The sequence below is a fragment of the Etheostoma spectabile genome, chromosome 21 (assembly GCF_008692095.1).
Source record: "Etheostoma spectabile isolate EspeVRDwgs_2016 chromosome 21, UIUC_Espe_1.0, whole genome shotgun sequence".
Lineage (NCBI taxonomy): Eukaryota > Metazoa > Chordata > Actinopteri > Perciformes > Percidae > Etheostoma > Etheostoma spectabile.
This window is the reverse complement of record NC_045753.1, coordinates 1,401,862-1,428,842: the sequence shown is the minus strand read 5'-3', so window position 1 is coordinate 1,428,842 and position 26,981 is coordinate 1,401,862. Positions and strand designations below refer to the sequence as shown.

Here is a 26,981-nt window from a genome sequence, read left to right as displayed (position 1 = left end):
TTTAAACAAAGGACTCAAAAAAAATGTGGAAAAACAAGCTATAATAGTGTTGAAAAAGAAGTGATCAAAACGTTTTTTTTTTATGGTTGACGGGAAGACAACACAATGGATATATATCACTAGGCGCTGCCTGTGCTCAGTACTTGGAGAAGGGCAGATTCTCAAGCCCTGCCTACCTTAAAGTTCTAGCATGTTCTAGCATCTTAGTGAGGGATATCAAACATACAACTGAGGTTAATGTAAAACAACGAGTTCTACAATGAATAATACCTCTATTTAAGTTGGTGTTGGTTTGACACGAGTGATATGGAGAGGTGTTAATATATTATGTTCTAGGTTATTAAATTGAAGTGGCCATTCATTCATTTCCATTGCCGAGTCTACTGTTTTGTTTCTGTGGGGGTCGATGACCTCCATTCCGGATTGACCAATCACATGAAAGTAGGTTACGATCGAACATGCGCAGATGCAACAGAGTATTTTGTTGATATCCTGCTTGGTAGTATTCATTTAGACTTTGGATTTTCAAAGCCAAATTTATCCCTAGCCTCGGGGTTTTAATTCTATATGAAGGGCTAATGGAAGACACAAGGGATTTGGTGAGCACGTTTGAGACATTTTAGGGCCGCGAACCTCTTGTTATAGAGGATTTGCTAAGGCTAACGCTGCTCCTTTGTTGTTATCTGTTTATGGTGACATTAGCTAGCTAGCTAGCTAGCTAGTGGATCAGCCAGCGTTAAATATTAACAAGTTTTCCAAAAAACAAAACAGGTATATAAATAAAATAACCCTATTCTCATTTTACTGCATAGGCGTAGTTTGCTGGACAATTGCGGTATGCTTTTGTGAATTAAAATGGGAAAAACAGGTTTCCGCTAGCAAGCTGTGCTAAAGCTAGTTAGCATTAAGAGCTATTTTCAATAAGGCCGCCCCCGGTTTAATCTTATGTATTAGCTCTGCATGCATTTTGTACATCTTACATTCAACTTAGTAACGTTAAATCTGTACTGGCTGGTGCATTGATATTTTTCTTTCGGCATTCTCGCTGGCTAAATGATTTTTGTTAGCGGCTGTGATGCTCAGAGGAGGAAGTAACGCTAGACAGGCTATGTGATGTCAACAAACATTAAAGCTCTGTTAGGATCATGCACACCTGAGGAGCTAGGCCTATTTCAATTTTCAGGTATTCAGGGAAATAACTGTAATTGCATTTTGCTATTCAGAGCATCTTTATATAGCAATTTCTTATTGGCTTCTACAGCCAGCTTCCCTGGTCAGATGACATGTTAAAGATAGCAGAATATCATCTAGGGAAATATTTTTGATTAAAAAATAACGTTAATGGTTGACTTAAAAAAAAGAGCCTTCTGACCATTAATATGGGCTAGTGGCATGAATTGTATTTTGTATGTATTTATATTTTTACATATATATTTCGTTTGTGTATTTCCTGCTGTGGACATACTTGTGAGTCTGAAATAAAGATGTATTATTATTATTATTATTATTATTATTATTATTATTATTATTATTATTGTTGTGCAAGAGCAATACAGTGCCCTAATTTGTTTTGTCACCTTTTTTATCGACCGGTCTTGTAGCACTACTGTCTGTTAATTGCTTGTTTACTATGTTTGGTTTGTACATTTATCTTCAAAAAATTAATAAACAGAAAAAGAAAAAAAAAAACTGTCTGAAAGCTGAAACTAGAGCTTAAGTAACTTTTTAAACAAAAATTGCCAAAAGTCACTGGTCCCTGTTTCTCAGATGCAAATATGGGCTGATTACTTTTTGAGTTCTATGAAAGTAAACTGAATATATTTGAGCTTCGGATGGTCTTTGGACACAAGGAGACATTTAAAGAGTTGATGTCCCCTTTAGTTTTGGGACTGTGATGGACATTTCACAGTTTTACGACATTGTAATGACCCAACAATAAATGACACCAGAACATAACCAAAAGATGAATTGTTGACAAAGTTAGTTGCTGCCTGAAAGTATCCCATTCCTTCAGACTCTTAATGTTTTTTATCTTTTCCTTGATTGGGAAGGCTGAACGCACCCCGCGTTCAGAGCGGAAGCGGAGAGACTCGTTCGGGATGTTTGATGGCTACGACAGCTGCAGCGAGGAGTCTACCAGCAGCTCCAGCTCGGAGGACAGCGAGGACGAGGTGGTGCCCTCCATCCCCGCCAGCCTGCCCATCATCAAGAACAATGGTCAAGTCTACACTTACCCTGACGGCAAGGCTGGAATGGGTCAGTACATGGAAATATATGTTTGAGATGTATGCTTCCTGTGGTGCTCAGGAATAGCGCTGGGTAGCAATAAGTTAATATGATCATATAGTCTTTCAACGGAATCATATCAGGGTGAAATCATATCTTGTGATATACTATGCATTGTCTAAATTGATGATGACAAGCCCATACTAACTCCATTTTTAGGGAATGTCATGTGAAGGATTTCAGGGTTTTTTAACAATTTTTGTGCATGCATGTAAACCTACAATCAGAATCAGAAAGAGCTTTATTGCCAATTACTTGTCTTACACAGTAATTTGTCTTGGTGGTGTTGGTGCATGTCACATTCTCTAAATTAATATAAACAATATAAGTATAAATACACACACAGTGTGTATTAATAATAATTAGAAATAAAATGTTGAAGAAAATCAAATTAATAAAATAAGTAAAAAAGGAACGGTTCAGCAGAGTAGGTACAAGGAGTGTTGGGGTGGAGTGTTGGGGGGTGTTCTGGGCCTTGTTGATAAGGCTAGTGGCGGGGAGGAAAAAACTGTTCATGTGGTTTTGGTCAGAACATAGCTGGGGAAAAAAATAGAAATTTTTCCTCTATAATTAAACTTGAAGCTGTTTACCACATTATTGATGATGGTTTATCTAAAATCTCATTGTAAAGAAATTAGTGAAAGCGCCAATTGTCAACCCGACAATATCGTCGCAATGTCAATATCAAGAAGAATATTGTGATATCGGATTTTCTCCATATCGCCCAGCCCTACGGCCTTGTCATTCAGTCCCTAAGGAGTAAATATCAGCAGCTAGTCAGTGAGCCAATCAGCATGCTTCTACCAAGATCTGATAATGGCTGTGATTGGCTGTCTAACGTTAACGTCCTAGAGACACGCAGGGAAAACTCTACGTTACACTGAGCAGCTCATGTCAAAATAAATAAAATGATTTGTGCCGTAATGTTGTAATTTAATTTTGCTTTCCAAAATTGTTTTCACAATAGATATAGTTTATGAACCAGTATCAAAGTCACAGTATTGGATTGGAAAAAATTTTTGAACAATACCCAGCCATACTGTGAAATATGGTCCTGTGTGTGTAAGGATAAAGATTTGCCAGCATGATGATGTAGTCTGATCATTTTAACAGATTATATGTGTCTGTTTTGTGGTTTCACAGCCACCTGTGAGATGTGTGGGATGGTTGGAGTACGAGATGCTTTTTATTCCAAAACCAAGCGCTTCTGCAGTGTGTCCTGTTCTAGGAGTTATTCCTCCAATTCCAAAAAAGCTAGCATCTTGGCAAGACTCCAGGTAAGTATGCCTACTACAACAAATGGTTTCTTTTTGCTTCACTCTACTACAGATGATGTAAGATCAAACCTATATTATTGTACAAATATCGGTGTGTGTGTGCGCTTTGTTTTCCAAGGGCAAGCCACCAACAAAAAAGGCGAAAGTCTTGCAGAAACAACCTCTTATGGCAAAGCTGGCTGCTTACGCCCAGTACCAAGCAAGTCAGCAGAACCTGGCCAAATCAAAAGCTGGTATGTTCTACTGTATTTACACCTATACGCAGCCATATTCTTTTTAATTTAATTATATAATACAGGGACAGTGCATATGATTGGACATTTCTGTCAATACGCCAGAGTTAGCCAAAAAGCTGTTTTTCATCTGCAGTCCGTAGACAGATGGTAAAAGTCACCCTAAAAGAAGTGAAATTACATATTTACATAACAATTACAATACAGTGGGTACAAAGTACTATTAAAGTTAAATATACACTAGGAACAGAGCTGACCAACAATCAGACAAGCATCAAACAAAGACAACCACTACTGCTCTTCATACTTATTCTTACTACTAATATAACGTTACCACACTGCACACACTGTATCTTTACATGTTCATACACTGTTCATATTACATAGTCACATTTATTCTGCTCTTATAAAATTGCAATATGGTTTTTGTCCTGCATAAGCACCTCCTGTCTATACTTGAGTATCGCATTGCACTTTTCTGCATTTTTGCACTTCTGGTTGGCCGCAGACTGTTACGATGACTACTAGGTTGAGCGTGCTGCTCTGTTTGGATGTACTCCTGCTTTACACTCTTTCTTGTTTCTGTCAGTGGTCCCTGCAGAAACCTTTGAATGGGGTCGGTATATCTGTAGCAAAAACACGATTGGAGCTCCTGTCAGCTGTTTCAAGCATGTAAGTAAAAACTGGAGTTGAGTAGGGTAGGGACCTTTCTCGGCTGGGTCACTTCACTGCTTCCTCTGCGCTGCAGGCCCCTATGGGGAAATGCTGGGGCGACATAGAAGAAGGAGTGAGGATTGAAGTGGTCAACACCGATTCCAACCTCTCCACTAAGGTGTACTGGATAGCAGAAATCATTAAGCTAGCAGGTAAGACTACTTCTTCAGATTGCCAAAGGGAATTTTGTTACAAGACAAATCCAACCTAAAAGCTATGTCAGAATTGTCTGATTTTTCTGCATCCTTTTGAATTTGTATGTATTTATTATTTGTGTGAATAATTGGTGGGAGTAGCTGATCTGGTTGAAATCTGTTTATCGCAGTCATTTTTTTTCCAATAGGGATTTATAACAATACAGCAAATGCATGCAAAATCACATGTAAAGTAATCCCATTGAGGTGCCCCCCCACTGTTGAGACATAAATCATTAAAGACCAAGTTAGGATTTCTACCTTAATACAAAGTCCCATGCACATTGAAGGGAAGGCAGCTTTATTTATTGGTGATATATATTTGTATAACACATTTCAGCTTCAAGGCAATCCAAAGTGCTTTATACTCATTGAAAGACAGAAAACTGTAATGTCCCTGAGAAGCAATTTGTTGTACAGTACAGGTATATTGACACAAACATTGAACATCTACAGCACCATTTATCTAACACAGAACATACACACATAAATAAATATAATACGATAAAAAGAAGTATGTTGCACTTCCCTAAAAGGCCTAATGTCCTAAATAAAAGAAACTACTGCACTGTACTTTACATATATTCATCCGGTCACACCCATCCCCACTTCTTATTTATTCATTGGGTTATTTTAAAGAGTTGTTGGTAGCTTTTAATCATTCCTCTTGTACATATTTGCCATGAGGTAATACAATTCCAAGTGTAAGCTGGTGTTTTGTCCAGGCAACAAACTTACACCTGACCTCCTGACGCACCCCCGTTTTTCCAACAGCAACTATACAGTGTAGTGAATTCCAGGCACTTGCGCCGCCGTCAGCAGACTCTGCTCATACCGTTACGGAAGCTTCCTGGCCCACTGCTCAGCTCATTTTATGTATCCGAACCAGAAAGCCAGACGGCCAACCGATGGGCGGCGGGCTAGTTGCTAGCTTGCTAACTTCTCTATGCCCCTGTGCCACATTGGTCACAAAAAGGGAGCGGAACAAAGTTTTCAGAATGTGTGGATGAAGCATGAAGTTGTTCAATTTGACTAAATTAGCGGGGGTCTCTCTCTCTCTGGCCTGAGCGTTACTACTTCACTGCTCGTTTGGCCGCTACTGAAAAACCTTCCCGCGTCTTTCCACATGTTGTTTGTACAAAAGTTGGGAAGTTAGTCTGTATTTATGTGCTTTTTTTATTTAACCCTTGTGTTGTCTTCCGACCTGTAAATTTAAAATGAGAAACCTTTTATCAAGGTTATGGTCGTATTTTACAACCCTTTTGTAATCTTTTTACATACATGTGTTTTCAATCTTGGATACATATACAATGCACACACACACACACACACACACACACACACACACACACACACACACACACACACACACACACACACATAGCTGAAACATGTTCCTTTTTACCCACAAATAATATGACTATCATACTTATCTGTGAGTGCTGGAGTTTTTTTGTCACTGCCCTGCACCCGATACACTGTCTAAGATTTTGAGCCGTGCAGGCTACTTTTCATTATGTCTAAAGTTCCATGACAACAGAGCAAACTTCATTGGATGATAAAGACCATGATCTAGAGTTAATGGACAACGGGCATTGCTGTGTGTCGTTGTGCAGGGTTCAAGGCTCTCCTGCGGTATGAGGGCTTTGACAACGACACCAGTAAGGACTTCTGGTGTAATCTCTGCATCCCTGAAGTGCACCCGGTGGGATGGTGTGCTTCAAGTGGCAAACCTCTTGTACCTCCAAAAAGTGAGTCTTGTGCCATATTTGTTCACGGTTGAGTTCATGAAGGCCTATGTTTTAAGATGGTTGGTGGTGTTGCTGTAACCAGTTGTTACTGTTATTTTGGTAATCTCCCTTACAGGCATACATCATAAGTACTCTAACTGGAAAGCCTTTCTTGTGAAGCGTCTCACTGGAGCTAAAACGCTGCCCCCTGACTTTAATGCCAAGGTGAGACTCACAAATGCCTTCTTTTTAATGACCAGCAGTATCTTTAAATCAGAGCAAGCTGGGAGATGATTGTTTTATGGTAAACGTCTCCATATTTGATAATGATTTCTAGAATGATTGGAAAAAAGTACTTACTCTTAGCTTTCATTTGTGTTGGACATGAAGTTACTCTCAAACTCTCTCTCTCTGTAGATACACAGTGGGGCTTGAATGTTTTGGCTCCCCAGGCAAAAATGTGTAATAATGTGCATAAAGAAGCCAAGAAAAGAGGGAAAAAAGGCATCAAATTACAGATTATTCGTATTATACATTTGTATGTGTCACAAAAAGTTAGCTTTTATTTCCATCATTTACACTTTCAAAATAACAGAAAACAAAAAAATGCCGTCTGCAAAAGTTTGGGCCCCCTGCAAAGTTAATACCTTGTACCCCCCTTCTTCTTGTGGCCACCCAAGAGTCCTTAATTCTTGTTTGAGGTATCTTCACCCATTATTCCTTCCAGAAGTCTTCCAGTTCTTTGAGATTTCACACACCTTTCCTTTAAGGTCTTTCCATAGATTTTACATTATGTTGAGGTCAGGAGATTGTGAAGGCCATGGCAAAACCTTCAGTTTACCTCTTGATGTAATCCACCGTGGATTTTGAGGTGTGTTTAGGATCATTATCCATTTGTAGAAGCCATCCTCTCTTTAACTTCAGCTTTTTCACTGATGCCATCAAGTTAGTGTCCAAAATTTGCTGAAATTTAATTGAATCCATTTTTCCTTCTACTCGTGAAATGTTCCCTGTGCCACTGGCTGCAATACAACCCCAAAGCAAGATTGATTCCCCCCCCCCCGGTGCTTAACGGTTGGACAAAAATTATTTTCCTTAAATTCTGTACCCTTTCTTCTCCAAACATACCTTTGCTCATTCCGGCCAAAACGTTCTATTTTAACCTCATCGGTCCGCAGAACTTGTTCCCACAATGCATCAGGCTTGTCTACAGTATATGTTCATTTGCAAACGTCAAACGCTGATTTTTGTGGTGATGATGTAGAAGAGGTTTTCTTCTGATGACTCTTCCATGAAGACCATGTTTGTACGAGTATCTCTTTATAGTGGAATGGTGTAGCACAACTCCAGTGTCTCCAGGTCTTTCTGGTGGATCGGGCAGTCCAACGTGGGTTTGGACTTGCTTTTCTCACAATCCTGCGAGCTGTTCTGTCTGATATTTTATTAATTATTATTTTGTTAATTCGTGGGCTTTTTTGTTTTGTTGTGCATGATTCATAGTAGTTATAGCAGTGGGTATGATGGAACAGTGGTTTTGCCTTTGTTAGATCAATATACAATTTCTCACCATAGGTACACGAGAACTTGCAGTACCCGTTCAAGAAGCTGATGCGGGTCGAGGTGGTTGATAAGAACTACCTGTGCCGGACACGGGTGGCACTGGTGGAGCAGGTAATCGGAGGTCGCCTCAGGCTGGTCTATGAGGAGAGCCAGGACGGGTCGGATGACTTCTGGTGCCACATGTACAGCCCCCTAATCCATAATATAGGCTGGTCGCGCAGCATCGGACACCGCTTCAAACGATCCGGTGAGTTTGGAAAAAATCCAGTTATACTAAAGTCTGTAAGTACATGGTATCGTAAAAACAATGAATTCCTTTTTCAGGATAACTGGTATAAACAGGGTGTGATAAACGCTGAGGATGCAAAACACTGAACATGTTAAATACTATATGTAAAATCTGTATTGTTGTATCTTTTGCTATTTGAGGGATTTTAATGTGTTGATCACATGTAAAAAGTTTAATACTGAAAAGCTTTAGAGGATAATCCTGGCTACATTCTATATTTTTGCTAGCCTGATGTGGTCATAGATTCTAGTCAGAATATGAGTCTGATACTGCTCTAATGGTCTGGGATTATGGGGCATGAATAGAGCTACAACCAATCAGAGCAACGTAGTATGCAGCGTATGTTGAGCGACACATAGACAGCAGAACTCAACTGCATGCACTCTGGAAGAAGATTACGTTGCTGTTGATCATCTGTGCATCATCATATTATGCCCACCCTGAAAATCTGATTGGTCCAAACAGCTCTGGTTCGAGCATAGTTGCTCCACAACAGATGAAGTCGAGGCCTCCCGACCTCAAATGTTGTGGGCGGGGCTAAGTTCGGCTGGCATCCAGGCTATATTTTTGTCAATAAATCCCAGAAACCAAAACCAAGAGTGTGTTACTCTGTCGGTCAATACTTCCTGACTTCCCTGCCCTGCTGCTCTCAGCCACAGCAGAAAACGTACCAAGACATACACTACCGCTCACAAGTTTAGGGTCACTTATAAATTTCCATACCACTTCATTATAGACAGAATGCCAGCTGATCTGAGTGGGGGGGGCTGATCTTTAATGCAAAATCTACATTGCCCATTATCAGCAACCATTCATCCAATGTTCCAAAGGCTCATTCTTTTCACTAATCTGACATCATTTTAAAAAACTAACTGAGGAAACATTGGAGAACCCTTTTGTAATTATGTAAACACATCATGTAATCTGAAAACTGCTGCTCTGGTTAAAAAAACAATGCAACTGATCTCAGCTGGTATTCTGTCTATAATGGAGTGCAATGGACATTTATAAGTGAGCCCCAAACTTTTGACCGGTAGTGTAAACCTTTAAAATCGAGTCACAAATTCATAGTTTTATTTTAAAAAAGAAAAGAAAAGACTCAGTTATCTCTAAAACAACTGGTCACTGTTGTTTTTAACAGACCTTACTTAAAAAGGAGGAAAAATTTAGTTGGGGGTTCCTTTAAGGCATCAGGATGTTTTACATTGAGTTGTTTACTAATAATGAGATTTGTTGAAGAAAATGTATAGAAATATATGTATAGATAAAAAGCTATGGAAAAGGCTTTTACTTGAACTATTTTAGTTTTGCATTTTTATAAAGCTGGTGGACCTGGGAGACAGATTATTTTTAATTATGGTCAAAATCGAAGCAGAAGAGGCCGTTTATCCTAACTTTTAGTCACTAGTATCATTCAGTCTTAAAAATTTAATTATTCTGGATTATTCATTTCATGCTACTTAATAGTTTCTTTGCTATATGCCCACATGTTTTGCATAGGTTTTAAGTTATAGGTTTGTGGTCTCCAAGCCAAAGCCAACATATCCTTATTGGCATCCTCATGGTTTTCCTAGACTTGACAAAGCTTCCACAGAGACATAGGAGACAGTATATAGATGGTTTCACGGGTTAAGTAGTACTCTGAGTAGTACAGGTGAGTAAACTGCCTGGCTTCTAAAAAAAACTTTGAATTCTGCACTGATGCTTCAAGTACTGTAACTCAAAAGCACTGTGGATGCTGTCCATTAATAAAAGTTACTCTTAAAATGTGTTCACACTGGCCACTTCCCTGAAGCCCAGCTCATTCTCAGCTTCATCTGACTGTATTCTCTAAATCATTTAATGGTCATGGAGTTCTTTTTTAGCGTGTGTATTGCTTCAGCTCAGGCAAGTCATTTTGGTATCAATGTGTTTTTTTACAGATGTTACAAAGAAAATTGAGGGTCAAGTTGATGCTCCTGCACCGTTCTTCCATAAGGTAAAACTAAATTCTGTTTTCTTTGCAATCCTTAAAGCCTCTCTTTAGAAACATTCCTACACTTTAAATTGATAACCAGACATTTCATTATCAGTCTTCGGGTCCTGTAATCCGTATGTGGATAGCTAATTTATCCTGAATAGAAAATTGAGGATTTTTTTGCTTATAGTTAATCAGCAGCTGTTGTCAGAGCAACACTTTCTTGACCCCAAACCTACAAAGGTGGCAGATTGTTGACAGATAGCTGGGTCATGACCCAGGCATTTTACAGTGAACCCCTTACATGAATTGATAGTAATGGCTTGCCAACATGTAGGTCATTGAAAAGTCATTATGATCCATTGGTATAATGTCACAGTTTAATTTTTATAATGAAGTTACCTATACTATATACGATAAAAGAACCAATCCAAATGTAGTGACTGCATATTGAGATACGGCAAAAAGACCAAGCCTCAACAAAAACATTACGACTGTAGCCAGAACATATGGCATTTAATTTGACATTAAAATGGGAATTTAAACACGATAACGTATTAAGTGTTTTTTTAATTTTCTATACTATTAAAACTGCCTTTTTGAGAGTTTTAGTGCGGTTTTCATTGCAGGCTTAACATTGTTATTATGTTTTTTTTACATCCATTTGGGAGAACCTCAGCAGTCTTGTACCAGCGTCACTTGTAGTCTGACCACATTCACTGAGGTCTAATTAGAACTAGAGTCTAATAGTTTAACAGTAATGAAAGTGTGGTAATACTGGGGAACAATGTTGAACAAAATATCCATCAATGCAAGAGCACACACAAAACGAGCCTTGATTCCCTGAATCTAGTGCCCCAGTACATTGTGGTAGGGTTTCCAACACACATACCTCATGGTTGTGTCTAGATGGTAAACCGAGATTTACGAAAACTACTCGCTGCCGGGCAACCTATACTGACCTCAGCGATTCAAGGTCAATTACAAACCTTTACCGTCTCGCGAAAGATTCTCAAATCTTGGGTTATCATATTCTTGACACCACCTTATGTATTGCAATCATATGTTGCTTTTATTTCGAAATAAGAGCACACTGTTATTCAAGATGACCTTCAATAAATATCCTTTATCCAAGATTAACATATCAATCTTTAATTGTGTTCACAGAACAATCTAATATTGATCAGAATCCACAGGGTTATTTTAGCCTGATAACAGCCTGTTAGTCTGGATTAGTTAAACCACATTTGGCTAACGGGGCCTGGTATTCAACTGATGCTGTGTTGCTTTTCATGATCACGTACAAGTAAGATGAGCCTAAGAAATGTATCTTTTGCCAATACACACACATCTTAACTCTTATTATTCATTATTTTGATTAAATCTACAAATGAGAATTGTTGGATTACTTTTCCAGCCCTTTTCATCAAGTTTTGGAGCTGTGATTTTAATTTAATGGACAGGTTACCGAGCCATGCCATTACAAACAATAGATTCAATGGCTGCCTTGTAAAACAGCAGCATGACATCTTTGTCCACTTCGTGAACTCTAAGTTGTCTTAAAAAATATAGACGCTGACTTATCTTTGAGCAAACATACTCCAGCTGATGGGACCACTGCAACTGACAGTCTAATTGCATGCCTAAATACTTATATGTTGTTACCTGCTCAATAAGTACACCTTCAATTTGGAGTGTGCATTGATCTCCTAAAGACCTTTTGGTTTTATTTACATTAAGTGGCAGGTTATGCCTGTTGCACCACTTCACTACCTCCTCTATCTCCTGTTTATAGATAGCAATGTATGAATCTTTTGTAAGTACTGTATGGCTGCATCAGCAAACATTTAATAATGTGGTTATTTCTATAGATGTTTCTACGATCAACTGTGTAAGTAAAGGAGAGGTTACACAGCCTTAAGGGCCACCTGCACTTATGTTCAGAGTATCAGAACGAGTAGAGTTGACTCTTACCTGCTGCTTCCTGTCTGTCAGGAAATAATCATTCCATCTAAATATAAAGGGGCTAACCTTCATCTGTTGTAATTTACATAACAGTGTCTGAGAGAGAAGGCTTGATGGGCTTTTAGATTTAATATTGAGGGATGATTGATTCATCCATATGACAGGTTTCCACTGTCCCTTAAAAACCTAAGACCTCCCCAATGTTACAGTTTTTAAACATGTCCAACTGATGTCATTATTATGGCGTGCTAATACAATGCCTGATTAAACCATATTTTGATCATTGTCCCCAAGTTGAATTTTTTCTATCTGAATGTGTTTCAGGTAAAAGATGTGGACCAGAGTGGTGATTGGTTTAAAGATGGAATGAAGTTAGAAGCCATTGACCCCCTCAACCTCTCAGCTATATGTGTAGCCACTGTAAGAAAGGTATGTGTGTTTGTGGACTCCACATCAATGTAATGTGATGAAATTTTGGAGTAAAAGAAGAACTAGTTCTTGTTGTTTATGTTAAAATGTCTTTCATTCGACTGCTCCAGACTGACTCCAGCCATTTTGGTTTTCTGTAGGTGTTGGCAGACGGGTACCTCATGATCGGGATCGATGGTTCGGAGGCTGTGGATGGATCAGACTGGTTCTGCTACCACGGCACCTCCCCTTCCATCTACCCTGTCGGATTCTGTGAAATCAACAACATTGAACTTACGCCCCCTAGAGGTACTGGACACTCATGTCTTTGTTTCTTTACGTCCTTCATAAATGAAACTAAGCATTTGATCCTATTGTAAGGACCGCAGAGGTATGGAAGATTTAAAGTGTCTAAATCACTTGAGTTTGTAAACTTGGAGCGATTTCCCCTTAGTTTGGTTTGGTTTCACACAAAGAAAAATCCGAGCGTACCAAAATGCATCATTTTAAACCACGCAAGAATGTTCTCTCCTCTCATTGGTCAGATGTGTCTAAGGTGGAAGCAAGAAAGTAAACACAGGAAGAGGACTAGTTCATAGTTCTTACATCTCCATGGTTAAACCAGCTCATGTCAATTAAATAATCAGACATTGTTTCGCGAGCAACCTATCTACATCTGCTCTGGTCACCGAGACTTTGCTCTGCATTTCCGGCTTCTGTCTCCAACTTTAGCGGTTGCTGGTTTGACCACGGAGACTGCTGTCTATTTTTGTGAGGGAAACACTGCAAGCTGCTACAGTTTTCTGCTGTGCTGCATTGCAGATTGCTAAGCACACGTGACTACAGGCAACATTTAGCTCAGTCTAGCTTAGTCCACACAGTTGGTGTAGTTCAAGGTCCAATCACGTTCTCACCACAAACGAGCCTTTCCAGAGTTCAAATGAAAGCCTACCAAGACCAATTTCGGTGCGCATCAGAGTGCAATTGCCGCATTCTCACCTGCCCTAACAAAACCGCACCATGGGAGTAAACAAACTCTAGTGTGATTCACCCAATCTAAATGAGGCAGGCGCAAAAGCACCTTAAGTTTAAGAGGTGAACTTGAAAGCACCATGGAGTCCCGTCAGTGTTGTTTTTCTGACTCTGGAAGTGGACATGGTGTTTCAAAGTGGAGCTAGGCTACACTGTGTCTTTAGCTGCAGATCGTTGAGCGCCCCACTGTTGGAATCCTGTTGAGTGAAATACAGCCACAGTTTATCTGTCAGCACCAGAGGACAGCGCAGGCATTTAAGTGCGTTCCTATTCAGTCGTATATGAGACCTATTAATCACTAAATTATATGTTTCCATGCCACATTAAAATCTAATAACGACAAAGAATTCAAAGTGTATTAGACACTGGCAATAGTTTTCATAAAAAGAATGAGAGAAGCTTTCTGTTTTTCACGGTATACTCGCACAGAACCTTATTGATAACGGTCAATACCATATGTAACTAAATGTACAGTTAAAAGTAATGTCCCTCCAGCTGGCTAGCCACAGCAAACAGTTTGAATGTGTGAAGCTGTCTGCTTGTGTTGGCGATAAAAAGCTTTGCCCATCGTTCTGCCCCCAAGCTGTGATTGGACAGTTGATTTTGGCATGAGCATCTCAAAAAAGAACATGTTCCCTTGCACCTCCTGGTGAAAACTAACGACCGTGCTTCGCATTTTGTTCAGACACTTTACATCTTTCTCACATAGCCTCTACACAGTACTACATTTCTCTTTTAGGTGAATTTGTTGTGGTTAGAAATAGTTTGATGACATCTTCTTGCATATGTTTTTTTAATGTTCTGGTCTCAACACTGATTCTCTTCCCCAGGGTACACTAAACTGCCATTTAAATGGTTTGACTACCTCAGAGAAACAGGTTCAATAGCTGCTCCTGTCAAGCTCTTTAACAAGGTAGGCTTCATTAAGGGTTTCTCCACTGTAATTGTGGTAAGATCTTATCCTTCTGAGTTGTAATGTGTTTGGTATTGTCTTTTTATGGGTATTAATAATAGCAACAGATAAAGAAATCAGAACAGCATCAGGGTTTTATACCACTACACGTCAAAACCAAAAGTAGCAGGTTTAACAGAGCGCCATGATTAGTTGCATTGGATTAAATATGTATGATTAGGGATTTCAGTCAATTTATTTAGAACATTTAACACACCACACAAAATTAAAACCCCTCCTTTCAAACGCATCCCTACAACCTCCAGCCCGTCGGCCTGTCACCAGGGCATAGAGAACGCTGTTGTGCACATCTCAGAGGAAGTGTAACCACACTTGAAATTGATGTCAAAGTTAATAAAAAAAACACTGGTAAGGTCTTTTAAAGGTACCTCTAGATTTCTTATTGCTGAAAGCTATTGTGTTCACCCTCTCCTTTTCATATACCCCCATATTTTTTACCATTATTCCTGTGATTAATGGGATTCAGGGTTTATCAATGCTTCTCCAATGTTTGCAGGAACATACTGTATATATTCACCAGTAGCTTACTGCTTAGTAATGTTTGGGCTTTGGTTTTATGTAAATTAGTAAAAATTGTGTTATTTACTGTCCCGTGACTTCTAGGAGATTCCCAATCATGGTTTCCGGCAAGGCATGAAGCTGGAGGCTGTTGATCTGATGGAGCCGCGGCTGGTGTGTGTTGCCACGGTGACAAGGATTGTGCACCGGCTACTGAGGATCCACTTTGACGGCTGGGAGGATGAGTATGACCAGTGGGTGGACTGCGAGTCACCTGACCTCTACCCCGTAGGCTGGTGTCAGCTGACTGACTACCAGCTCCAACCCCCCGCCTCACAGAGTAAGAACATGATACAACTGGGTAACCACGAAGGCCTTGTGTTTGGGTGACTCTCTGATCCAAAATGTCCCAACTCGACACACTCAATATGCAAATGGAAGATTGTCACTGACATATGTCGGCATAGCAGAAATTATGTCTAGTGCATTTTAGATAACACTTCATTATGTAATTGTAATGCTTATTTTTTAGGGATGCACAATATATCTGCAATCATATCGGTATCGGCTGATGTTAGTTGTTTTTTTAATATATATTTGCATCTGTTCAATGAGCAAAACTGGCCCGATGTCAACAGATGATTATTTCCATCTAGCTGCCATTGTGTGTGTGTTTGTGTGTGTGTGTGGTGTGTGGTGTGTGTGTGTGTGTGTGTGTGTGTGTGTGTACGTACTATGTTTAACTACATTTGTGGGGACCAAAAACTGGGAATACAGTATACTTATGGGGTCCTGACAGCTTTGTGGGGACAAAATGCTGGTCCCCACAACTTTAAAGGGCTGTTTGAGGAATAAGACTTGGTTTTAGGAGTAGGGTTAGAGTTAGGTTATGGTTAGGGTTAGGGTGAGGGTGAGGGTGAGGCATTTAGGTTTGATGGTTAAGGTTAGGGTAAGGGGCTAGTGAATGCATTATGTCAATGACTGGTCCCCACAAAGATAGTCAGACACGTGTGTGTGTGTGTGTGTGGTGTGTGTGTGTGTGTGTGTGTGTGTGTGTGTGTGTGTGTGTGTGTTGTGGTGTGTGTGTGTGTGTGTGTGGTGTGTGTGTGTGTGGGTGTGTGTGTGTGTGTTGTGCAGCAAAGCTAATAAAGAATCTTTGTTTACATGCTGCTTGAAAAAAAAGGAGGGAGAGAGCGAGATGTGGGTGAGCATTAAGTTGGCAGTACCGCTGTAGCTGTGAACAGTCTGTGTAGTATGTGTAGTTTATTTGTTGGGGACTAAATGCTACTGCTCCTCCAAACCCAATTCCCGTGCCTTGCTTGCTAGCTGCTGGTTAAAGGAAGTGAAGGGTTTAGGTTTAGCCACGGAGCTATCGACAACTTCAGCGCGTGCTCACTAACTTAAGACGGGCTGGCTTTAAGGTGGACCTGCTCTGCTCATTTTGGTGATTAAGCTGCTCCTCCAAGATTTGCTTTAGTGATCTCTCCCTCGCCAATCCAGGGAAAACAAACAGTACTCATCAAACCTAAACAGGATGTTTTGTTTTATGTTCCTTAGTTCTTGATTTATGATTCAAACGTTTTCACAGATCTGGGTTAAATGGAGGTTGGCCGTATATTATTTTTCCATATTTGTATATCTGTACCCATGAGTCTGAGTGTCGTAATTTCATTGCTTCTTTCTTCCTCGGTTGTGCTGCTTCCAGTGAATTTCATAAATGAGACCTTTTTATCCAATCAGATTAGCTGTGTTCTGCCTCCAAGTGAAAATCTACTCTAAGGCCTTCAGAGTTTCCGATTAAATTCCTCTGCTGTTGAAGCAAATAGGGACAATGTTGTTGATTGTCATATTCTTTAGCCAATCTAATTTGATGTTTGCTATGGTGGGCGTATTCTATGACAGGCCGGAGCCTTCTAGCTGGCCTAGCCAGTAATCTCAGCATTTTTCGGGCCAGTTGTCCAACCAAAGCAGAACTAGCCAGCATCACAAAACCGTAGCAGTAACGTTACTTCAAGTTAGTTTAGATGTGAAGTTATTGAAAGAAAGGATTCTTTATTCAAATAATGAGCAGCTTTGGTAAGTTTAATGGATTGTTATGCATTTTAGTAAAATTATTTTAACAGCTGCAGGATTACTGCTTGCTTAAGATGGTTTGCTGTTGTGGTAAATGATGATCAGTCCCACAAAGATAGTCAGACACGTGTGTTGTGTGTGTGTGTGTGTGTGTGTGTGTGTGTGTGTGTGTGTGTGTGTGGTGTGTGTGGTGTGTGTGTGTGTGTGTGTGTGTGTGTGTGTGTGTGTGTGTGTGTGTGTGTGTGTGTGTGTGTGTGTGTGTGTGTGTGTGTGTGTGTGTGTGTGTGTGTGTGTGTGTGTGTGTGTGTGTGTGTGTGCGGGCATGTCTGCGTTTAGCCCAGCAACTAGGCTGGAGTTTGTGGTGAAGCCTGTTGATTCCTGATTGTGTAATTTTGTGTTGGACATTTCTGATTGCTTTGTGGTCGTTGAGTATGAGTGACTGTAGTCTAAATCCGCAATGTTCCACTATGGTTACCTGATCAAAATTGTGTGATACCAGCTTCTTAAATGTGAATATTTTCTAGTCTCTTCACTCCTTGGTGACAGTTAACTGAGTATCTTTGAGTTGAGGACAAAACAAGACATTCGAAACGTCATCTCAGACTTTGGGAAACACTGATTTACGTGTTTCACCGTTTTCTGACATTTAATACACCAAACAACCAATTACGAGACAATTATTGACGGATTAAGTGACAATTAAAATAATTGGTATTTGCAGCCCATGCTAGCAGCGCAGAGGATTTCTGTGGATGAAGACAGCAATGTTACACATTTGGTTTCTGAGTTCTGGTTTTAAATTTGAATATGAACATGGTAGAACAACACTTATTGATGCATAATGTACATAAGATGAAAACGCACATATGACTTTATGTTTAGTGTTGCTGTGTATTGCAAACCATATAGCTTGATACCCTTTAGTTCATCACTAATTTTTTTGTTTCCATATTATAATATTTAAATACTCTTGTCACATTTTAACTAACATGCTTGTAACACCTTTCATTTATGTACTCCAAGGTAATATTCTGGATGCATTTTAATTGTATGTATAATTCCGGCATTTTCTCCACGAATAGCTGTTTTTTCCTTCAAATTTAGAATCCGTAAACGTCAAGGTGTGAAACTCATTGGAATTAATTTAATGTAACTTACACAAGGCCAGGGATTGCTATGGCTACAACGTGAGTTGCCTGCCTACCGTGACTAAATACCATATGGCATTGACAAAAAACACTGTATTTACTGTGGATCGGTCATGTCATTGCAGATCGATTTCCCCCCTAATTGTAGGTTGTGCTAGTATATGCTCTATTTATATTTGTTTTCCTGGTTTGTGCCTCACCTCACTTTACCTCACTGTCCACAAATGTCCTATAGTTTCCTGTCTTATGGTCTTCTTTCAGGTAACAGAGAAATGCCTCAATCTGTACCCAAGCAGAAGAAAAAGGCCCAGCAGTACAAAGGCCAAAAGAAAAGTGAGTAATCCGTTGTGCACTGTCGATTTGTTTCGCTTCACTCCTTCCTTCTTCTTCTCCTGTTCCTCTTACTGTCACTGGCTCCACTCGTGGTAGAAACTCTGCTGCTGTCAGATTGGCCATCTGCTCGGTGTGTCAGGAGTATTTTCCGTCGGACCTCTTGTGTCACATTGCTGGGTGTTGTAGAGAGACGAAAGTTCTGTCTTTTCCCTTTTGAGTGGGATAGTTCGTAACACAATGCCTGCACACTTGGGTGCAAAGTGTTTGAGATACTTCAGGTATTTAAGAGCAGAATTTCTGGTGTTGCATCCCAACTAGGTTCACATTTTCACACACAAAAGTCAATGCTAATGCTAAATTGGTCAAATTTAGCAGTAACATGGAAGTCTATGGCTGCCAATACAAATGAAGTAATTTAATCAAATTGAAATGCCATTTGTGTGCACAGAATGTATGACAAAATCCAAATGAATTCATGAAAACTTGACTGACAAATTTTCCAGTGTAATTTACACATTCTTTCAATTTGAAAAATGTTCTTATAGCAAATGTAATGCATTGTTGTACACTAAAAAAGGTGTTTCTTTTTTTGCATTATTTTAATTTTTATTATTTAATTTTTATTTTAGTGAGATTTTTATGTTGCCATACGTCATGGCCATGCAAATGGTAAATGCTAATTTAATTATTCATTATTTAAAATTGGCAGCCACGGACTTCCATACATGTGTTAGTTGCTTTAGCTTTGTTCTTGGTAGCTAACAGTGTATTTGCTTACTTGGGCTTGGCAGTCTGATTACAGCTTACCAGGGGCTTATTCAGATGGGCATATTGATGCAAGTAATAACAGTGTGAGGTTAAATAAAACAATATCACCCTGAACTGTAACCTTTTTAACATTTGATCACAATACATATTCTAAACATCAACAACGGTTGAACTGAACCCCTGTGTGTAATGAGCCCCTGGTAGCTTACCCGAGTCTGGCTTGGTGTTTAGAGAGGAAGATTCCAGTTGGTCGGCGGCCCTTCAGTCAGACAGGCAGGCGGAGGAGCAGCTTCTCGGGGGACGAAGAACAGAGTCCGCCCCCTTATCCTGCCCAGGGGCCCTCTCGGCCCCGGCCCCGAACCCACCTCCACCAAACCCACAAATCAGGTAACGTCACACTAACAATAAAACCAGCACGGCACCGAGCCTTCAGGAGCTCGACGGCATTTTTAACAGAAGACCGTCCTCTGAGTCCCGCGCACAGGGCCTCGCTGTGGAGCTGGGCGCTGCTGATGCTGCATGTTCTACTCTTAAATCAACCTTGTTGTTGTTGTCGTTGTTTTTCACATGAATATTTCTTCATGTCAGTGAAGGTCTGGTTATATAAAATGCCCATATTATGCTCATTTTCTGGTTCAAAAACGCATTTTGAGGTTGTACCAGAATAGGTTTACATGGATTAATTTTCAAAAAACACAATTCTTTTGTTGTAGTGCACATTGCTGCAGATCCTGTTTTCACCCTGTGTGTTCAGGTCTCTGTTTTAGCTCCAGAGTGAGACATGCTCAGTAGCTCGGTAAGATCCCATCAGCTAGATAACTCTTTCTCCAGCTTTGGTCAGTCCAAGGCAGGATTAGCTGGGAGACTTCTTCTAGACCAGGGCCACTTGTGGAATACCTGCACAACAGGGACAGGAAGTAGAACAGGGACAGGAAGTAGTTCTTTTGGAGATTATGGTCAACTAGTGGCTGTTGGAGCAGTGTTTTCCATTGAGAACGAGCTAGCATGCTACGGTTAGCCACCTCGTCTCTAGTGACGTAGAAAGTTGTGCAGATGTTGAACAGCTCCCCCGGAGACTGAAGACAGAGGACATTCAGAAACCGGATCTCACTCAAAACAGCATGGATAGTTTTTTTCTAAGTTTGTATGCACGTGGAAACACCAGAGACACAAAATAACCCCCCAAATCCCAGAAAAAGTTATTTTTCATAATATGGGCACTTTAAGTTTCAAGCAGTCATATGGCATGTTTTCTTTCATTTGAAGTAGTTATCTTGATGCTAACCGTGCATGGGAAGTTAAAATTTACACCTGGAACAAAGGCCCCTCCAGGATTTTACTCCCAAGTACACGAACACACCTGGCTCACCTGTGCCGCTGTTGTCTCTCATCTGTCTCTGTCCTGTCTGTAGAGTCTCTCCTGCGAATGAAGGAGGAGACGGCTGAGATGGACGAGTTTACCTTCTCACAGGGCACCTCCGACCAGGAAAGCAACGGCTCCGGCAGCTACTACATCAAACAGGAACCCTGAGGTCGGGGCGGAGAAGGACAAACCGGGGCAGGACACCTCTGGAAAACCCCAGCAAGGTCAGGAACTAGGAGAGTCAAACCAGTCTCGAATCTCACTCAGACCAATGCCACAGGCCTTCTACGGAGTCAGTACAGGAGATGCTGATGACAAGGAGAAGGGGGCACTTTCATACTTCTGAAAAATCCTGAAGGGAACATCCCTCTGAACCATTTTCTAACCTTGTAGCTGTGTGTGCACATAATCAGTCACAAAACCTGGGTCACATACGTTTGGGCATTCTCTTTCCTGCCACCTACGGATGAAACAACATAATTCTCTCCTTTCCTGTCTGGAACTTCCAATCAGACGAGATATTCGGATAGAAAAAGAAAATCAACCCTTTTCTCACCGAAATGGGAGTCCTGCAAGTCGACACCAGCCCACCTGCCTCTGCCACAATCTGGGCCGCGCACAGAGACCTGTAGAAACTGTGAGAACCATTTATTGAGCCAGGTCTAGCGTGTGTGTGTGTGTGTGCGCGTGTATGTGTGTGTGTGTGTGCGCGTGTATGTGTGTGTGTGCGTGCATGTGCGTGCGTGCGTGCGTGCGTGCGTGCGTGTGTGTGTGTGTGTGTGTGTGTGTGTGTTTCAGGTCAGAGAGTCAGCCACTGAACAAACGGCCTGCGGAGAAAAGAGAGGCTGGGAGTAAGAGGAACAGAGTTGTGTATATTTTGATTATTTTCTTCTGAACAATATTGCCAGGTGGACTTATCCTTTGTTAATAGTACTTGAAGTGGGTTTTTCTTTTATTTTGTAATGATTTTGGAGTTGTTTTTGTCTGATTGTACTTTTTTTTTTTTTTTTTTTTTTTTTTGCATTTACATTTTGGTGGCTGTGTGGAAAACTTAATGTGCATTGTTCCATAAAAGTGACTATATTCATATAGAATGTGGAGACCTATTCAAATAGAACTACAGAGTATAAATATAAAGGATTGTGTTTTGAAGAGAGTTGTTAGTACAGTGCTGCTCAGCATTACTGACTTTTTTTAGTTGCTTTATTGCTTCCGATATTGGCCAGAAGACTTCCCCCGCTGCAGTCATTTCTGATTCAACCATTACAGAAGATCTAATTCCCTTTCAACCACATCATTTATTTTTTACCCCCTAAGATTTATCAAAGTCACCAAAATGAATTAGATTCTGGAACTAATTGTTTATTCGTTGATTAATACTTTGACTATATAAATTGTTATTTGGCATTTCTCAGCCAGCGTCTGAGGGGCGACATTAACACTGCTCTCTCTATTTTAGAACCAATTTGATGTGTGTGTGTGTGTGTGTTGTGTGTGGTGTGTGTGTGTGTGTGTGTGTGTGTGTGTGTGTGTGTGTGTGTGTGTGTGTGTGTGTGTGTGTGTGTGTGTGTGTGTGTGTGTGTGTGTGATTACAGAAATCCTTTCGCACATTCCATATGGCTTTCACTAACACTGACATGTGTACATCTTAATATCCTTCAGCTATATTGAGTGGGGAATATCTGGTTTATGTTACAAAACTGTGACCTTCGCACAACGTTGTCCTTTCAACCTGCCTGTAGAGAACCGTAGATTGCGTTAGCTGAGATAAGCTTAATCAGGAGAGCACATAGCTAATGTGGGAACAGTGTACGGGGGCTTGATACCCTGATGTGGACTTTAAGTAGGGACCTATCGCAGAAATCAGAGCTCCCACATTACAACTAACAAGCCCAGGAGTGCCCTCGCTCACATGTGTGAGTCATTGTGAGTATTTCAATTTCTTTGTGCTGTAATTTTGAACAGAAATGATGACGCTGTGGAGAGAAGTCTTTTCTTCCCATTTAAAAAAAATATCTAAGTTTTAAAGAAATACTAAATGAGAAACAGATGAACCTAGTGACTGTAGGTGAGCTGCAGGGTGTGTTGTATAAAAGGGAAATCTTACTGGTATGATAGGGTGCACGCTGACGTGTTGTTCTCACTGTCCAACCCTACGACATGTCCGCTGAGCTTTTACAGTCTGGGTGGAGCTGCTGTCAGGTGACGGACCTCAGACGACACAGCGGACCGATGTGTGTTCAGCCTAACCGGACAGCTCAGTATATTCAGAATATTCAAATATTATAGATGCTGGCGGGTACTTCGCTTACATACTGTCAAAGGTTTCACTACAGCAGTGATTCAGACTGCAGACGTGTGTCTCTGTTGTCTTTTGGACAATGTCTGCTGTATTTATACACAGAGGAGGACATCTGGAACTCCTCCTCCTCCCTCTATGGAGTCTGAAGTATGCCATCAGAGTTATAGACTTACTCAGTAATAAATTATAGTCACTCAATACATTTTAGAAAAGCAAATGTTTTTTGTTTTGATAATGCATTACAAATTGATATTGGGGAAAAAAGCAACCCTACATAAAAATATCCTTATGATAGTTTGATTTAAAAATGCAATGGCAGCATAGATTTTTATTTAAAGAAACCCCCCCCCACCCCCATAGTGCCTTTCTCCACAGGAGCTCTGATGGCCAGCTGTGGATCCGGTCCACGTGGAATAATTAAGCAGCATAAGATGTGTAAGCAAAGTCAAATTGAGAACTAAATACGTGATTTCTTTTTAAATGCATTACTTCAAGTTAAATTCAATTAATGTATCATTGCTTTTCAAAAATGAGTAATTTATTGATGACTATAATTAAACACTGAAAACGTGGCACACTTAAGACTCCATACTTCAGCCAGTGTAGCATCAGACTTGGGTTTATGTTATTGAAAATAAGAGGTTGGACTCATCAAACTGTTTTGTCATCCATATACTAAAAAGAATGTTAAATATTTTGTTAGGGTAATATGCAAAGCATTCATGATTATTATTTTTTTTTTTTGTATTGCTTAGGTTGTTTTTATGTCAGAGCCATATGTATGCAAGCTAGTTTATGTTTCACCTGAGCCACACAATAACAGGTTTGTTGTCAATAATGAAACATGAAAATGCTTTTCCAATAGTCTGAGGGCAGCATTCACATAACACAACGGCATCTAAAAGTGGCATAAATACATACAGTATATTATATATATATGCTTCATGACTATGATGGTATGGAGTTACAAAAGACTAGACTCCTTTCATTCTTCTTAGAGCTAAATCTTTGCAGCTGTTTATCTACTACCTCCTGATGCTAGCCACGTTTAGCTAAAATGAAAATAAAAAGACCGCGTGAAATAGACTATGGAATTGTGTTAGCATATGCAAATGAAGATGATTAGCTAAAACGATCCACTTGAAGACTAGACACCAAACATGGAAGAATTTTATCACCGCACATGACGTAGTCTTCTAATTTGAATGATATGCAATAATAATAGATCCCGTATTATTTTGCTATGTTAAATAAAAGGTATAGCACCCTCAAATGTCATGATCACTACATGAATATAATTAACATATGAGATAATTTAACAAAATGGTATTGTATAACTGTGATTTATTTTGTGAGCGTGGGTTCACATACAGAAATGCAGAGCAGATTTAAAACTTCTCAGTGACGGTAAATGATCCATCATTTCTCTTTCTACCAGTAAGGTTCATAAGTAGATTCTCAGGAAGATTGTTTCTCTTTTTTTTATTTTATTTTTCGGGTGTAAGCGTCGTAACAAGTCTGAATTAGCTGGGTTTGAGAGGCTCAAATGCAAATCATGTGCATCTTTTTGGTGAAAGAAAATAACACGTAGTAACTAGAAACCTTATGAGCAACTGAAATAGTACTCCAGTTACAATAGTAACCACTACACACACGATGCTGTAATGTCATATGAAACTCTTGGATTTATTTACTTTTCAAGCAAATTTCTTTTTCAATTGTTGCACACAAATTCAGATAGAAGATCCTTAAAAATTATATATAGTCTAGTTCATTTTTATCTTAAGTCTTGTGCGATAATTATCATCATCATCATTTCACCTCTTGTTTTAGACATGTATTAAACTCTTTCGAAGTCAAATTTTTGAAATTGCACCATTTTAAACTAACCTGACATACAATGAAATCATAGCAGTTCAAATGGGTAGTTTTCAGAGTTAAGTATATTAATACTCTCAATTCAGTGGTATTAAAAATGAAGTATCCCGTAGTGGTTACATTTCACATTGAGGTATTCATTTGCTTTCCAGACTAATTGTTAGGGCCGTTTTTTACTTCCATATTATTCAAACAACAGTTGTCTTATCTCACTAGCAACTTCATGTCTTCTTGTCCATGTTTGTAGTTTTTCTTGTTAAATTCTTCATGGAAATGAGTCACAAACGTGGCTGGATGTGTGTTGCTTTCTGTAGCGTGATTTGTTCTTTTTGTGGCTTCCGCTTTTTCTTTTATTTCTTGACGGGATATGAGATTTGTTTTTGTTTTTTTTTACCAGTTTTTCCTTCCTTCCTTTTGATTTGTCTCCTGATCAGATTGGATACAAAGCGCAGCTGAAACGCTCAGCTTCTAAGACCAAATGAGCAATAAAAGACAGTGTGTCACAATCATTTGATGCAGACAGGTCTCAGGTTCGGATCTGTCACACCAGTTATTTCCTTCTGACGTTGGATGCATAAAGTACTCCATGACCAAACTGCATTAATATCTTAGTACAAAAAAAAATAAAGAAAGACTCTTCTATGGACTAACTGCTGCTACCCTCTTCTAGATTAACCCTAAATAATCAAATGCACAATCAACACTGTTTGGGATCTGTTTCTCATGTTTCCTTGTAGATATTAAACTTTATTGTTTCACCTTGATCCCCGAATCTAAGAATGGAACAGGCTTGTCCTCCGCCCACGGGTCGCTGTGTATTTAAAGTGTTTGGGCATCAGTAGGTGGAGGTGGAGGTGGAAGCAGTGGGTTGACGTGGGATTGGCTGCGCCGATCTGCTCCATGCATGTAGAACAGAACACGTTGTGCCGATGTTGTGCTGAGCTTGTTTTTTTTGTTGTGACCGTCATTGGTTGTTCTCCGGCCTGTGTACTTCCTCTGCCGCTGTAATCGACGTATGGAAGCCCATTGCTGCCACGAATATTAAGAAAATATATTAAAGTTGGGCTTGATGTAAAATACTCATGCAAGGCCCACATTTTTAAGAAATAGGACAAGATACTCATTCAAAATTCTGACTTACTAATGCATGGTGCGTACTTAAATTAAACATTCAAAGACAATTAAAAAAATTTAGCTCTTCTCAATGTTGACCAAATTTTCATAGCTATCTTAATTTTGGCTTAGAAGGTCAACATTATTACTTGGCACCTCACAATTTGGACTATCAAACATGTGATGCCTTTCATGTTGACTATTATAATTTTGGCATCAAATGTGGAGGTGTCTCATAACTGAAAAGTAAATTTTGATTTGCGGAGTATTTGTTCTTTCCCTGAGAGTAATGGGCCTCCATACCAGGACTCTGCAGAGTTCCTCCTGCCCCTGGACGGGTTCTGCCAGATGTGCACAGTGGTGAGGAACCGGCTGGAGATGAATATTTGTTTTTTTCTTGGATACTAACACGGGTCTTTTGTATGTGATAGCCCCCCTGATTATATTAAACCATTATATTGTGGTGCTATATATATTTGATAAAAATGACTTAATGTATTGGGATTACTATTGTCTGAAAATAATTGTGAGTTTAGAGGGTTATGGTGCAAAATTTATTTTGGATACAAATGAGAAAAAAAAAAAATCTATGTTAATAGTTATAAATCTATTGATATTAACATTGACCCCTGAGGTACATTATTAGATTGCAGTTTAAAGTTTGTACATCTTTTTGATAGTGTATACCATTTTCCTTTCATATGGTAAATTTGTGCTGTGATCGAGCTTTGATAGACTTTGTAAATAAAGCCAAATGTTTGGATCATATATTGGTTGTAATGGATGGCTTCTTTGTTTACAACTGTCCCGCATGGCTGTGAAAGTTTATCTGGTGGTTTTTGTAAGATCGGACTTTTACACTGAATAAAAAGGCTTACGACTTCAAA

The 26,981-nt window shown here is 39.7% G+C and overlaps 1 protein-coding gene across 2 annotated transcripts; it reads left to right on the top strand.

Moving 5' to 3' along the window:
* The first annotated feature begins 442 nt into the window (after nt 1–442).
* Nucleotides 443–26,981, top strand: mbtd1 (mbt domain containing 1). Of its 2 annotated transcripts, XM_032501916.1 has the most exons (17): nt 443–599; nt 2,052–2,256; nt 3,430–3,563; nt 3,682–3,796; nt 4,386–4,468; nt 4,545–4,662; nt 6,321–6,455; nt 6,571–6,659; nt 8,007–8,241; nt 10,206–10,261; nt 12,530–12,634; nt 12,775–12,922; nt 14,476–14,558; nt 15,222–15,456; nt 18,599–18,670; nt 19,670–19,825; nt 20,851–26,981. In XM_032501916.1, exons 1-17 carry the CDS (start codon nt 579–581, stop codon nt 20,967–20,969), a joined length of 2,109 nt encoding a protein of 702 aa, XP_032357807.1. In that variant the 5' UTR covers nt 443–578; the 3' UTR covers nt 20,970–26,981. The 2 variants fall into 2 exon arrangements, with proteins under 2 accessions (XP_032357807.1, XP_032357808.1); XM_032501917.1 differs by lacking the exon at nt 19,670–19,825.

Excerpts from the sequence above, each read along its gene's own strand:
- mbtd1 (XM_032501916.1), top strand. The coding sequence starts at position 579 with ATGGAAGACACAAGGGATTTG. Across the intron at positions 3,797-4,385 it reads CCTGGCCAAATCAAAAGCTG|TGGTCCCTGCAGAAACCTTT; the intron begins GTATGTTCTACT and ends TGTTTCTGTCAG. Across the intron at positions 4,663-6,320 it reads AGAAATCATTAAGCTAGCAG|GGTTCAAGGCTCTCCTGCGG; the intron begins GTAAGACTACTT and ends GTCGTTGTGCAG.